This window comes from Phocoena phocoena, chromosome 17 (assembly GCF_963924675.1).
Source record: "Phocoena phocoena chromosome 17, mPhoPho1.1, whole genome shotgun sequence".
Classification (NCBI taxonomy): domain Eukaryota; kingdom Metazoa; phylum Chordata; class Mammalia; order Artiodactyla; family Phocoenidae; genus Phocoena; species Phocoena phocoena.
In genome coordinates, this window is record NC_089235.1 from 51,896,712 (window position 1) to 51,912,841 (window position 16,130).

A 16,130-nucleotide genomic window follows, 5' to 3' on the forward strand; every position below is an offset into this window, starting at 1 on the left:
TCCAGACATAAAAAAAATAGGTTGAAGGGAAGTGATGATTTCATAAATATATTCTATTTTGTTGGTAGGGAGAATTATTTTTGAAATAAATAGCTAAGGACAGAGGCAACAAGAGTAACAGGTAACAACTTGTGCATTGCTTAGTTTATACCATGCTGTGCTGACCGTACTTTATGCATTTTACCTAACTGAATCCTTAAGACACAGCCCTACACATATTTTACTTAGTCTTTAAGACATAGCCCTATGACGTAGGTAATACTGTTGCCTCCATTTTACAGATTAGGAAACTGAGATCTGGGGAGATGAAATAATTTGCCCCAGGCTACCCTCAGAGTCCAGACTAGACCTCAGGTAGCGTGGCTCTAAAATCCCCACTCTTAATCACTCTGCTGCAGTGCAAGTTATAGCTAAACTAGTTAGTGTCCTACATGTAGTTACAAACATAGGTTTTAAAATTTTGTCTGCTTTTTTTTTTAAGGACCAATATTTGGGGGTACAGTTGTTAAATATTGTTTTTCCCCTAAATATATCTCTAAAGAAAAGAATATCTCCACAAGAATAATTTTGATTTTTTTTAATGCACTAAAAGAACATCCCAGAAACAGAACAGGTATTGACTTATTAACGATGAAGCACTATATAAAGAAGCCCCCTCCCCACTTAGTAAATAGGAATATAGTGTAAATAGACGTGAAAGGAGGTGAACACTTTAGGATTAAATGCAAACCCTAAAGTTGTGTACAACATTCATATATGGCTTATTATCTCATAGCAATAGTATTTTCATAATGACGTACTTGACATTCATATTTATTGGTAAGATGCTTTTGACTCAAAAGTTAAACAAAAATACAGAAGAGGTAGTTTAGCAAATGCAAGGTGACAAAAAGGCTTTACCTTGCTTTGTTTTTTTCCTCAAAAATCTGCAGCCATTCCTTTTTGTTCTAATTTTCTTCTGGATCATCCAGGAAGATAGTGATGCTTTCGGAAGAAGCCGATTCAAAACCCTCTAAGAACTGATTTCCCCAAGTAGACAGTGATGTTTTTGAAACAACTGCTCTGAAAGTCACCTGGGAAGTCTGCACAGTGTTCCTCTCTGTCTTGGATAAGAAAGAAATTCTGGTTCAAAGGAGTCCTGTTAAGATCTGACCAGCAGTTGTAGGAATTATGTTTCTCCTCCAATTCTACGCATGGTCTCATAAGATGGTAATTTCTACACTGACCTAAGAATATTGGTAGATGCTCTGTCATTGCAAGTCAGGAACTGCTTTAAATGGAAACTATACATATTGAAGTTTGCAATTAAAAGTTTGAAAATTTCTCTAGCTGACCTGTGAAACTGCATGATGAGTACTACAAGTGACTGCATGTAATTCCTCATGTTTTCAGTTGTGTTTCATAAAGTCATCACATCATCTTAGACTCAAAGGGAGTTTTGGCTTCTGACTGCCAGAGGCCTCAAGCTTTAGCTGGGGTCAGGAGTAGGGAAGGTCTATTGATATTCAAATTCTCTGACAGGGGTCATTTGACCCTATGTACAAACTAGCTTATCCTATCCTTACAATGAGAAATAAGCCCACAAAGAAAAGAAAAGTTAAGTTTCAAGGGGCAAAAAAACATTCATCAATTCGCAAAACTAGAACAGTCATTTACCAGACAATGGTTAGGAACCACTAGAAACAAAGTGACATAATATTAATCAGGTATGACTTGTTGCACAGAAGAAAGCATAAATACAGTAAATAAGAGGTTTATATGTAGCCCCAGCAGAGTATGTACACATCCAAGCTGCTGTGAAACTGAACGGGAATTCCTGCAGTGGAACCCCAGCTAAAAGCAGTCTCCGTGCACAAGAGTTGGAAGGTAACAGATGTTGGGAACCACGTGTGGTAACACTAAGCAGATATCCACATACCTTGATCCTTGAAAATGCAATATGAGAAATAAAGGTCACAAGCGAAATAGCACTTTGCCTGCCAAGCGCTGTCTTTCCATAAATATGCACAAGTCAATTCTCCAGTGGGGAGTCTGCAGCCTCACACCTCCTGCCCCTCTGTGGGACCAGGGGTGGCTCTCTCTGGGGGCACAGGGAGCTGAGTCACATGCTGTACACTTACTCCTGCTGCCACTGCTGCAGGTCGCAAGCTCCCGCCTTCACAGTCTCCAGATGCAAATCAAAGCATAAATAACACAGAGACCACGCTCGTGGCTCCTCCTCTCACAATGTGACTGGGAACAGGTACTGGTCCGAGCAGCGCAAATGCAACCCACCAGTGTCCGGGAGTGGAGAGTAGCTTTGTGCACTTTTGCAAAAACAACCCCCAACCAAAAAACAAACAAACAAACAAAAAACAAACAAAAAAACACCACCCTGTGTCTTTTATTTTACTGGTTAGCTCTGTCTGTAGCTAGGAAGACGCTGTGTTGCTCCTGGGCTCTTTCTATCAGCTTCTTCTTCTTCTTGTTCTTTCTCTCCTTTGCCTTTGGCGCTCTTTTCCCTACAACAGGGGGGGAAGAGAAAGAAATGAAGACATGTCAGAAAAGGCTCTTTCTCTAGGAAAGAAAACACAAAACATTAAGAGTTTTATACAAAGCCCATCTGGAAAACATCACCTATGGAAAAAGCAGCCTCAAAGAGAAAATTGTTCACATTAATTTTGACGGAATAATAATAATTTACTAAATTGGATATGCTGTCTCAAACAGAGACTGATCTTCCTGTTACAGGGAACTGGCATATTTAAAAACCTCCCAGCGGCCTGATCAGTCTTGCAAATATCATTCTGCCACAAAAATTCCATTTATCCCCTCCTCCTTTTAACAATGCTACCCTTTACTAGACATCTTTACATCTTTCTACTGCTCCATATGTCAGTGGGTCAAAAGAAAATAAGCATCTATCTACAGTAAATATACCAGAAGTTTCAAACGCCCCTCTCCCTGCCCCCACGGGAGAAGAAAACGTCTAGCTTTTAACATTATTCCCTCAGTGTTCGCCAAAGGCCAATAAATGAAATGACATATGTGGAGTACTTTATTTTCTATAAAAATTCATGAGGACATCATTTTTATGTGGCTTATGGCTTCTTATACAAACCTCCTAGGCAAGTTGGTCTTATTGAGAGCAAGAAAAATGCTTGCTTATTTCTGAAGAGCTGATAGGTGTGTTTTACTACCAGAAAATCACACCCTGTTATCCTATTTCCCTCTTTGCCGTAGCCACTAGGAAGCACAGACCACAGCTAAATAGTTGAGGTTTTCCTCCATCAGGAGTTTTGGGATGCAGTTTTCCCTTTGCCTCTGCTGTATTTTACTTTTTCCATCTTGTGGTATGGTTTCCAGTCTTTATAAGGTCTCAGCATTTCTTTGCAAGTGTGTCTACGTAGGACTGTGAGAAAAAAGAATAAGGAATACAGGCATTTGCTTTAGGTCCTTTGGGTTCTAAGCATATAGGAATCATGGGATTTTTAGAACAGAAAAGAGCTTGAAAGTTCATCTGCATTAGAAGTTTGGTGCTATACACCTTCAGGACAGGAAGGTTCTTCCTCACAGACTAGAAAGAATTCTCCAGTCAGCTCTTCTTCCTCCTCTACCAGTCCCTACTTCCTATTTTATCATGTAGTTCCACAAAACTTAAGCTTTCTCCTCCTGTGAGGTATAGCTATTGGACACTGCAGTCATCAGTACCACAAATAGAACATTCCGTTCTAATCCATGCTCTCCATCCTTCCCACACGTAAGAAACTCAATATTCCCAAGATCCTTTCATTACAGGGATATAGCTGGTCAGCTTTTCAATCCAGGCAGTGGAGAAGTGGCTGATATAAGACATGGAAAAGAAATAGACCACAGGTTAGGAAGATAGATTTGAGCCACAGGAAACCAGAGTCACAGGAGATTAAAGGACGCCATGAGATTTTTAAGTAAGGGAGATGGTTCTCATTTCTGCTCTTTCTGATCGGAAAGGGTCTGTCTTGTTTGAGGATGGAAAAGTCTTACTCGTAAGACCCTAGATTCAATAAGTAAAACTTTGCTGAGTTCAACTTTTTATCACAAGAACAAAGATAAAAAAGAATAGCTTATTTTTAATAGGACACTACAGTAAAATAATAAGAATATAAGCATGCCTCATATTAAATTATGAAGGTCCTTGAAGTTAACTTCTGTTTCTCATTAAATTCTGGCATTATGTTATAATGGCATTTTGCCAACTTAAAACGTAGTTAATCCTACCCAATGAAACTTTAGTCCAAGGCATCATTAGTCAAAGAAACTGTAAAGTTACAACTATTTAGTAACACTGTTTCTAACGATGAGACACACCTAATAAGGACAGAGAGATGAAATACTTAACATAAAATAGCATATTTAAAAAGAAGTTTCACTTATAAAGTTTTATGAGGAAGGTTTTCTTAGTCCTATATTTTCTCTCAAAAAACAACCAAAAAATCCTTAGTTAAAAAAAATCATTGCTGACTACCACGTAAAAATTCAGTTTGTGTTTCATTTATTTAAAGGCTGGAGTTTCTTTTAGAAACAAAATAAAATTAAATGAAAAAATAATGCAAACATTCCTAGATTTTAAAATGTGTTTTGTTAAGATAAAAAATATACTGAATATAATTTAAAGAAAACCTTTCCCAATCACCATTTCAATTCTTTGTATAAATTATGTAGTTGAATGTTAGATGTATACTCCTTCACTAACAGCAAATCTATGCTAAGTGACTGCAAACTCTCATTTTCAAAGGTTAATTTCATGTCATTTACCTAATATCAATATATTATTCTGATGTAATTGTCAATATCAAGTAGTTTTTGTGTTTGCTAGCTGATAGAACATTGTGTAATAGATGTTCCTCAATATTTGCATAAAGCAGTTCACACTGGGACAAAAAATTCAGAAATGCTTCTGAAAACTTATTTTATGGATTATATGATTATCCCATTGGCGATAAGTTTTATGGTACTGGTTCCAACTAGAGATGTTTTGGGAGACCTTATTACAACCCTAAAATTTTTCCTCAGATATCTCTTTTAAATGACATCTCTGTGCTATTCACTGCTTAGTTTTGTTTTTGGTCAGCCACGTGTCACGTAGGCTTAAGACGATTAGCCAAGACTTGACCATGGATAGTTCTAAATTACCTGAAAATATTTTGTGGTCCATAGTAGGTTGTTTGGACTTCAAGCCAACTCAAAGTAGTAAAATATCAAAACATAACCTAACATAGAGTATGAAAAGGGTCTTGCACACATTTTCTTCTGCACTCTACTAAGATTTTCAAATATAAGGAATTGGTAAGATTAAGGCTAACAGAAATATATATCCCTATTCTTATCTATATATTTGAAAATAAGTTATATTGGACCTACGAGTGTGCTAATTTGTTTCCACTTAACTTCTTTACATCTGTGACTATGAACTTAGACTCAGAGAATGACTTGTGTAGTTTCAGATTGTTCCACATTATCAAGTACATTCACCCTGAGCCTTTAAGGGCAAATATGATGCCAGTCACCCAAAGAGTAATTCAACCCGCGGACTTAACTTTCTTACTTCTCAGGTCACAAGAGAAGACTCGGCAAATATACTGCCCAGGATGAGCAGAAAAGGTTTGAGTTTTATGAGGAGATTGTCAGCCTTCAGCTCTGTCCGACCCCAATGAAAAATTCTTCCTATCATTGTCCTGAGTACTTGAAGAATGCAGTGGCCTTAAATTACTATTGGGGGAATCTCTTCAAGATCAGACAGAATCTGATCTACAGAGCAAATCTTTACAGCACTGTTATATGAATGCAAGAAGATGACTGGCCCAGACATAACAGTTTTTAAGGAAAACAATGTGGTTTAATAGAGAACGGTCCTCTCTGAGAGGAAGGAAACCTGGCAGGTAGGCAGTCTTGTAACTGAGATGTCTGGTAATACATTGTGGTTGTGACTCTGTTTCTACATTTACAGGATGAAGATGCTACAATTATCTTTCACTAGAAAGTCATGAGGCATCGTGTGAAAAAGTTGTGTTCCTAGGATGAAAAGGTATGTAAACCATCACTAGCGAGACAAGGTTATTATCAAAATGAACAAAGTTAGAAAGATGCCATCAAAGCCACACTCTAACCAACATAATGACATTGACTTGCACACATGTGGGAATGGTCCAACAGGATAACCTATCAACTCTTCTACAGGAAAAGGTGAACAGTCCCTTATGGAAATACTTGTAACGTCCAGCTGTAGATTGCTGCTCTGAGAATCAGGAATAGGACAGATTATTTTGAACCAAGATATCAGGCAGACTTACAAATTACATGAAGCTGTGAAAATACTGACTCCACTGCCAGCCGGACATGAATTTCATTCTTTCATAAGCTCCCCAATTCAAGGAAGGTCTTCAAATGATTTTTCCTCTCACTAGATTTAGGTAAGAGTCTTTTTTATCATTGGAGCAATGGTTATTGTACATACATCAGTAAGGTACAAAGGCTGTCTAGGGTTTGCATTATGATCACTAAGTGCTTTGCGAAAGACCTCCTAATGGTAAATACAATGAAAGAAAATTGAAGAATAAACTCAGTAGCTGTGACTGTGGAAAAAGATAAAAGCTTCTCTCTATATATACATACACAAACACGTACACACAAAACTGAGCAAAGTAAGCTACATCATGCTAATGTAATTAACTATAGTTACCACTGTTATAGCAACAACTATGATGACAAGGCTAATCACCTGAAACGAGCACCAATTTTTACTAAATTTTAATGGTAAGTCTGTGATGCTGACTTGAAACCTGGGCCTCACTGTATTTATGAAATTCACCATGGAGACTTGGGAATCACCTCCAGTCATCCTTCAAAGCAGCTAAAACTGAGGACAAGAAGTCTGTAACTACTAACTCAGTGAATCTTGTCATACTTCAGAGGATGTGCTGGAGGTGAAACATACGGTTGCTTCCACATCTAAAGCCACAAGGACTGAGCTGTAGACAATAAATAGTAACTGGGTTATTTCTTTTTCTCGTATGAGCAACTTTAGTTTGCCCAAGAATGAGTAGCAATAGAGATTTATTTATTTAAGAGTGATTGATAATTCTCTGGAAAAATGCCAGCTGATTCCTAAAATACTTTAAAGGCTCAAAAAAGAGACAAAAGACCTAAATACAATTCATAAAGGAAATAAAATAGCGAATAAATATATTTAAAGAATCAAATCTCATAATTAAAACCTCCAACTAAGATGAGTTGCCACTGCAAAGATTCTTAAAAGTAAAAATATGTAAAAAGCTAGTGAGAAAATGGTAAGACAGCATCAGGATGCATTATGAGAATATAAAATTGATACAGCCTTTTTGAAAAGCCATCTGGCAATGTATACAAAAACATTAAAAATATTCCTAACTTTTGACTCAGATTTAGGAATCTATCCTAGGAAAATAACCTAAAGTTGAACAGAGATTTCTGCATAGAGATGTTTACTATAATTCTGGAACAATTGTAAATTACCTAAATGTCCGACTACAATTTTTTATGACCTCTTTTTATGATTACAGAAATCATAGTTTCTTTCCAGCTATGAATGGAAGTATTTTGTATTTTAAGGCCATGACAGTTAAATTCCCAAGAGTACTACTATTACTTGTCCCTAAAACTTGTCATAAATGGGTACAAGAAAAAGCCTGTAATTCAAAAGCATTCCTACTGTGGTGGTAAGCAGGTTCTTTAGTGGAGGGATCAATCACAATTGCATCTAACACATGAAAGTTTAAGAACTACTAACCTAAATATTTTAGACATTAAGAATGGATGTTGGCTCACAAAGCTTCTTGTATCTAGAAAGGTGTCCAAGTAGGCAGATATGATGAGCATGACTGGGATCTACCCCTCTATATTCTACATCGTCCAAGATAAAAATCTTTCCACTGTTCGTAATGGTTCAGAACAACATATTGATGGTTATTTATTTACATCAGCTGGAGAGTCAGAGACAGTGAGCTAGAACGAGCAAAGCCAATGAACCTATTTGGCTCCTTTACAGTACAGAGTTCCTTAATTGGCATTTTAAGTAACATCTATCTCGTTTTTCAAAAATACACTCTACTAAAAACATTTCTCAGAGAGAGATCGTTGTCTTTTTATTTTTTTTTTAAACATCTTTATTGGGGTATAATTGCTTTACAATGGTGCGTTAGTTTCTGCTTTATAACAAAGTGAATCAGCTATACATATACATATGTTCCCATATGTCTTCCCTCTTGCGTCTCCCTCCCTCCCACTCTCCCCATCCCACACTTCCAGGCTGTCACAAAGCACCGAGCTAATATCCCTGTGCCTTGCGGCTGCTTCCCCCCAGCTATCTACCTTACTACGTTTGTTAGTGTGTATATGTCCATGACTCTCTCTCGCCCTGTCAAAACTCACCCTTCCCCCTCCCCATATCCTCAGGTCCGCTCTCCAGTAGGTCTGCGTCTTTATTCCTATCTTACCCCTAGGTTCTTCATGACATTTTTTTCCCTTAAATTCCATATATATGTGTTAGCATACGGTATTTGTCTTTTTCTCTCTGACTTACTTCACTCTGTATGACAGACTCTAGGTCTATCCATCTCATTACAAATAGCTCAATTTCATTTCTTTTTAAGGCTGAGTAATATTCCATTGTGTATATGTGCCACATCTTCTTTATCCATTCATCCGATGATGGGTGCTTAGGTTGTTTCCATGTCCTGGCTATTGTAAATAGAGCTGCAATGAACATTTTGGTACATGACTCTTTTTGAATTTTGGTTTTCTCAGGGTATATGCCAAGTAGTGGGATTGCTGGGTCATATGGTAATTCTATTTGTAGTTTTTTAAGGAACCTCCATACTGTTCTCCACAGTGGCTGAAGCAATTCACATTCCCACCAGCAGTGCAAGAGTGTCCCCTTTTCTCCACACCCTCTCCAGCATTTATTGTTTCTAGATTTTTTGATGATGGCCATTCTGACTGGTGTGAGATGATATCTCATTGTAGTTTTGATTTGCATTTCTCTAATGATTAATGATGTTGAGCATTCTTTCATGTGTTTGTTGGCATTCTGTATATCTTCTTTGGAGAAATGTCTATTTAGGTCTTCTGCCCATTTTTGGATGGGGTTGTTTGTTTTTTTGTTATTGAGCTGCATGAGCTGCTTGTAAATTTTGGAGATTAATCCTTTGTCAGTTGCTTCATTTGCAAATGTTTTCTCCCATTCTGAGGGTTGTCTTTTGGTCTTGGTTATGGTTTCCTTTGCTGTGCAAAAGCTTTGAAGTTTCATTAGATCCCATTTGTTTATTTTTGTTTTTATTTCCATTACTCTAGGAGGTGGGTCAGAAAGGATCTTGCTGTGATTTATGTCATAGAGTGTTCTTCCTATGTTTTCTTCTAAGAGTTTGATAGTTTCTGGCCTTACATTTAGGTCTTTAATCCATTTTGAGCTTATTTTTGTGTATGGTGTTAGGGAGTGATCTAATCTCATACTTTTACATGTACCTGTCCAGTTTTCCCAGCACCATTTATGGAAGAGGCTGTCCTTTCTCCACTGTACATTCCTGCCTCCTTTATCAAAGATAAGGTGTCCATATGTGCGTGGGTTTATCTCTGGGCTTTCTATCCTGTTTCACTGATCTATCTTTCTGTTTTTGTGCCAGTACCATACTGTCTTGATGACTGTTGCTTTGTAATATAGTCTGAAGTCAGGGAGCCTTATTCCTCCAGCTCCTTTTTTCGTTCTCAAGATTGCTTTGGCTATTCGGGGTCTTTTGTGTTTCCATACAAATTGCGAAATTTTTTGTTCTAGTTCTGTGAAAAATGCCAGTGGTAGTTTGATAGGGATTGCATTGAATCTGTAGATTGCTTTGGGTAGTAGAGTCATTTTCACAATGTTGATTCTTCCCATCCAAGAACATGGTATATCTCTCCATCTATTTGTATCATCTTTAATTTCTTTCATCAGTGTCTTATAATTTTCTGCATACAGGTCTTTCGTATCCTTAGGTAGGTTTATTCCTAGATATTTTATTCTTTTTGTTGCAATGGTAAATGGGAGTGTTTTCTTGATTTCACTTTCAGATTTTTCATCATTAGTATATAGGAATGCCAGAGATTTCTGTGCATTAATTTTGTATCCTGCTACTTTACCAAATTCATTGATTAGCTCTAGTAGTTTTCTGGTAGCATCTTTAGGATTCTCTATGTATAGTATCATGTCATCTGCAAACAGTGACAGCTTTACTTCTTCTTTTCCGATTTGGATTCCTTTTATTTCCTTTTCTTCTCTGATTGCTGTGGCTAAAACTTCCAAAAGATTGTTGTCTTTTTAAAGGACTGGTAAATTGTTCAATAGTTGTTTGATGACTGTGATCAAATTTTCTTTGAGAAAAAAATAATCTAGAGACAAACCAATAAATGTCATAGTGTTGAAAAATAACAAGCCACCTACTAAGGAAACTTTACTGGACATCTTGAATTTCAAGTCGTAACTTGAAACTTCCAAGTGGTCACTTAGTCATTTCATCTTTATATAAAAAAAAAAAGCATGTGCTTTCAAAATCTATACACAATCTGGAGATAGCTTACCAGTTGGCTTGTTCATCTTACAAGGCTATTGGTGGAGAGTGACAACTGACAAAATGGGCTTCTCTAAACATACAAACACGAAAATCATTCAGAATTCAGAATACTTACTACCTATGCAGATTTATACTAATTTGTAAGCTGTGATTCAGTAAGCCGATTCTGACTGTGTGTTACTGTTCTTTTATCTGTAAAATTTTACCATATTTTTTGTTGCAAAAAGAAGAGTACAAAAATGGCTTCCTTTCTCTTCGAGGCCTCTACTCAAAGACATTTTAGTAGGCATGAGGTCTGTTGCCTATTTTGCTGAAAGGAAGTCCCATTTGGTTTAAAAAATCTTGTTGCATTGTTCAACTTGATGAAAATGGAAGAGAAAAGCGAATCCTGAGGATGACCTGAACCTTTATGAATTAAGTGTATCACCACTAAGATTTCTTGCACATGGTGTTTCAAAATTTCCTCATTGTATAGCTCTGGAGAAAATGATTGTTCTTCGGGTCTAAGATACAACTTCTATTACGAGGCCCTTACCAACCCATTTGAAGCAGTAGAGACCACAGAAAAGTAACCTAAATAATGTCTAGGTTTGTTCCATACAACATTGATCACTCCAGTTGATTTGTTTAACTTAAGTTCTTAGAAATCTGGTACCTCAAACAGGAAAGAAAAAAAATCAGTTTAGACAAGATTCCATGGAGTTTAAGATAGGAGAGAATAAACAAAAAGAGGTGCTTTCAAAAATGTCTCGAGTTCTTTTCATGACTACTTTAGGTTCACTGTCAAGGACAAAGAGTTTCAGAGTAGTGAAAACTAAAATCATCCTGTCCAAAATTTCATTTGTGTGAAAAAATATATATATAACTCTACCACAAGGGGGCAATAATTCACTTTTACTGTAAGAGTATCTCTGGTTAAAAATATATATACAGGGGAGCTTTTAGGCTCTAACTTCTTAAATACTTTCTTTGAACCCCAAGTGAAGGTCACCTTTTTTTCTTTTTAGCCAATGGTAAGCTCTGTGGTGGACTAAGAATAGGTAGCAAGATCCAAATGCTGCACGAGGAAAAATGTAATTACATCTCTATTAAAAAGATGTTTGAAGGGAAAGGAGGCTAAGAGAAAAGAAAATAAAGATGGAATCTATTCAAACAGTGATTTAGGGGAAAAAAGCATTATTCACAAACCCAGGCTCCCATTTTCTTACGGGGAAAGTTAACATAAACTACCTGCAAAGAACAGGTCCTTTTCTCTTAGGTCTCTTATCTATAAGAATAGAGTTGTAGGGCTTCCCTGGTGGCGCAGTGGTTGAGAGTCCGCCTGCCGATGCAGGGGACACGGTTCGTGCCCCGATCCGGGAAGATCCCACGTGCCGCGGAGCAGCCGGGCCCGTGAGCCATGGCCGCTGAGCCTGCGCTTCCGGAGCCTGTGCTCCGCAACGGGAGAGGCCACAACAGTGAGAGGCCCGCACACCGCAGAAGAAAAAAAAAAAAAAAGAATAGAGTTGTAAGTCTAAAAATGATCGTCATTATCTTCTGGTGTAGGGAGTGCGCAGAGATTTAATATCAAGTACAAAAGCTGATTGTTAGGTGGTGACTCCTGAGCAAGGCTTCTGATCACGTTGGCTTCCCAGCCTTAGGCAGTGGACCATGTTGGGGAGGGTGGAGAGACAGCAAGTATACCCGACATTACTACCCTCTGCTCTAGTCCAACTCTGCTAAATGCTTTAGAAATAAAGCAAGCCAGGCACAGAGAAATCCGAGTGAACTATCCAAGTTCCTACAGCTAATTAGCAGCAGAGCTGGACTTGCAGCCAGGTCTCAATATTTCTCTCTTATATAATTTTACAGCTTTAAAAGTCCCTGGGGCTTCCCTGGTGGCGCAGTGGTTGAGAGTCCGCCTGCCGATGCAGGGGACACGGGTTCGTGCCCCGGTCCGGGAAGATCCCACATGCCTCGGAGCGGCTGGGCCCGTGAGCCCTGGCCGCTGAGCCTGTGCTCCGCAACGGGAGAGGCCACAACAGTGAGAGGCCCGCGTACGGCAAAAGAAAAAAAACAAAACAAAACAAAAAAGAAACAAAATTTCCTGGATAAGAACACAGCAATAGAGTTATTTTTCAAGAAAGAAGAGTATCAGAAGACGGCTAATATTACTCTGACAGAGTTCTATGAGAAAAACCCATGGCCTCATCATAACTGAAAACCCATTATGAACTGTTAATACGGCATACATGACAACTTATCTGTAACTTAGAGACTTTCTTTAAATATACACTGCATTGATTCATTGCTTATTCTTTTCCTTACCTTTTATCAAGATGCAATCTATAAAATTTCTTGATGGGGTAAGTGGATTGGTGGACATTCCTGCTATGGACCATGCACTGTAAGTGCTTCATACACATTCTCATGTAACTGAACATCATCAAAAAATTGAAGCATTCAAACCGTTCTGCTAGGATGTCATGCAGCTATGCACCCTGAATGTACTCAAAATAAATAAAGTTTGCAGAAAACAATCAGGCTCATTTGCCACTCTTAAGTCAGAAAAAAAATCAGGTTTTGCAGAGAAAATGATACTGATTTCATTTGATTAGGAGTGATGGGATAACCAGAGAAGAATTCCAAGTTGCTCCAAAGCTGACTTCATACTATAGCGGAAGGTACCTTTTAAGATAACTCCATTTGAATAAGATGATTTAATCCCTTCATCTTGGGCTTCAATCGATAACCATTAACTAAATGAAAAAAAAAAAAGTCCAAGAAATGAAATGTAGGACTATCATGATACGGCAAGCATTTATTTAATTTAGATTCAACACAGTTTGGAACTTGAAGACATACTTATGAGCAATAAGAACGTAAATAATGGTTTCTACATGGTAGCTACGTCACAGCGTCGGTTATCAGTCTAGCCTACGGCTTACCTAAGTGGCAGGCCTTACATGAGGACAGTCAACACAGGGTGACATGAGGGGATGCATGTTCCAGCCTCCATAACTGCATCCCCTCCTCTGTGCCCCTGTAGCACTTTGAACCTCCCTAACTAAAAAACTTACCACCTTTTATTGCAATTTTATGTGCGCTTATATTTCACGGCTACTAGTTTGTGAATAATTACAAATAGCTACAATGTAATGCCAATATGTGCCAGAGTACTGGTTAGAGGCTTCCTAAAAATTAAGTTACAGATATTCACTCAAATTTATCTCAGTTAATATGGTGAGCTAGAGCAAAGATGTCTGGGCTAGATCTGAACGCTGAATGTGGTCAGGAACCAAAACCATAGGGTCTTTGTCATCCATCATCGAGCGAACTCTCTTGTTCTTCCTGGACTCTACATGGCTTCTGCCCTCAACTCCAGCTTACACATGGTTTATGAAGGCAGCCCTGGCCCTGAATAAACCCATGACCTTCCAGCTTACCTCCCTCTTATAACGGCCTCAATCTCTTTTGCCTTAATTGCATATTCCCAAGAGAAGAACTCAACATGCCTTACTCCCCCTCAGTTAAACTACAGAGTCATGGATGCCTGGCCAGTCCATGGATAGGTCACTCCCAGGTCTAGCCTGGAGGGGTGGGTGAGTCACATGACACTGGACTAGGCAGGCATCCAGGATACATGGTTAAGAACATGGGTTTGGGGGTCAGACAGTCATAGATTCAAAGCAGAGCTCTGCCTCTCAGAAGCTAGTGATCTTGGATCAGTTACTTTTTCTAAGGCGTAGTTTTCTTATTTCTGAACTAATAATATCAGTGGTACCCACCTCAGCATTGCTGTAAAGGATACAGAAAATGTGTGTCAAGTTTCAGATACTATACCTGGCACGTACATGTTAAATCAATTCTAGCACCAGATGAGGTGCCTCGTGTGTATTATTTCTAATCCTTGTGACAGCCCGCAAGGTAAGCATTATTTTCACTTTGCCGATGAGGAAATAGGTTTAGAGAAGTTAAGTAAACAGCTCAGGATCACATAGCTCGGCAGTGATTCAAACCAACATCTGGCAGATTCTAAAACCTGCACTCTTTCCACTATACTCTTTGGATCCCTTGTGCCCAGCAAAACTTCTTTGATCTCATAATCATTTAAATGGCTGCTGAACAAACAAATTAATCAGTAAATACTAGGTTGGAGGCATCAAGATCCCCACCCAGTCCCCCAGCACATTAGGGTGCTCTTGGGCCATATTAGCTCCCCAGTGGGACTGGCCTACAACTCTATTTCTCATATTAATTATTCCTTGGGTGAAAGGCGTTCAAAGCCTCAGTTTCCTGGGGTCAAGCAACACATTTAGCGCAACTCAGTATCAACAGTGCGCCCGTGGTAGAACTCAAGGGAAGATGACACAGGATGTTTCTTTTTCAGCTGAGAGTTGGAAGAAGTTTAGACCTGTGGTTCCAAAAGCTAGTTTATGGGCCAGAGATAGTACAATCCTCCAGGGAGTTTTTTTTCTTTTTTTAAATATAGGTTTCCTAGCCCTACACTGACTCCTGAATGAAACCTTCAGGAGGGAAAATCCAGATTTTTTTTGCTAAGCTTCAGACATGATTCAGTGCAAAGTTAAGATACATGCAAGTTGAGAGCATAAAGCTGTGCTGAAAAGGGTGTGGGCAGGAGAGAGAAAGGACTTTGAAACAGGATAAAGAAAGGAGTGCTAGGCATCCCTTCAAGATGAATGGCTTCCTCCTTCCCAACTGAGCTGACAGGTAGCTTCCGAACTGTGAAACGAAGCAAGCCTCTTTGTGCCTGGACTCCCTTCCCTAGGTTCTCTTTGTGGTGATGCCCTGAGAAGGCAGCAGAGATCAAGCTGCCTGTGTTGAGAGGAATGTACACATGAAGAAAGGGTCCCTTATCTTTTTGTTCAAGCTAGGTCACTCATGTTGTAGGTCACTCATGTTACAGCAGATTCATTTATCCTGTGGTTATATTCCACAAACTTGCTTTACTCTAAAGAATCTCTCAATTCACTCAACAGATTCTGGTTTGAAAAACAATCTACTTGGTTTGCAGAAATTCTAAAGAGTTGGACAGAAAACAAGACTATACTTGAAAAAAATTATCATCAAATTTGGAGTTTCTGCCTTACTAGGATACAGATCTGGCACTTCAAAAATTGGAAAAACAAAAGAAGGACCCCTTAGACCAGGTGACGCAAATACCAGAGGTATTAAAATGTTATTGGTTGGGCTTCCCTGGTGGCACAGTGGTTGAGAGTCCGCATACTAATGCAGGGGACACAGGTTTGTGCCCCCGTCCAGGAGGATCCCACATGCCGCAGAGCGGCTGGGCCCGTGAGCCATGGCCGCTGAGCCTGCGTGTCCGGAGCCTGTGCTCTGCAATGGGAGAGGCCACAACAGTGAGAGGCCCGAGTACCGCAAAATAAATAAATAAATAAAATAAAATGTTATTGGTTGTATCACAGAAAGAAGGAAGCATATTACAAGTCTTTTTCCTTCTTTCAGAAAGATGCTAACTATGAGTTTCCTCCATGTTATTAAATCATCATCATCTTCATGCTGCTGCTGTTAGCT

General features: G+C 38.7%; 1 protein-coding gene across 3 annotated transcripts in view; it reads right to left on the reverse strand.

Moving 5' to 3' along the window:
* Positions 1–562: 562 nt before the first annotated feature.
* RSPO2 (R-spondin 2) overlaps positions 563–16,130 on the reverse strand; it is a 163,036-nt gene continuing 147,468 nt past the window's right edge. For 2 of the 3 annotated variants that reach the window (XM_065895238.1, XM_065895235.1), the window contains one exon: positions 2,389–2,501. In XM_065895238.1, the coding sequence (XP_065751310.1) occupies positions 2,389–2,501 (113 nt within the window). Of the gene's footprint in view, positions 2,502–16,130 lie in introns of all 3 variants that reach the window. The other variant, XM_065895236.1, reaches the window with a different exon arrangement.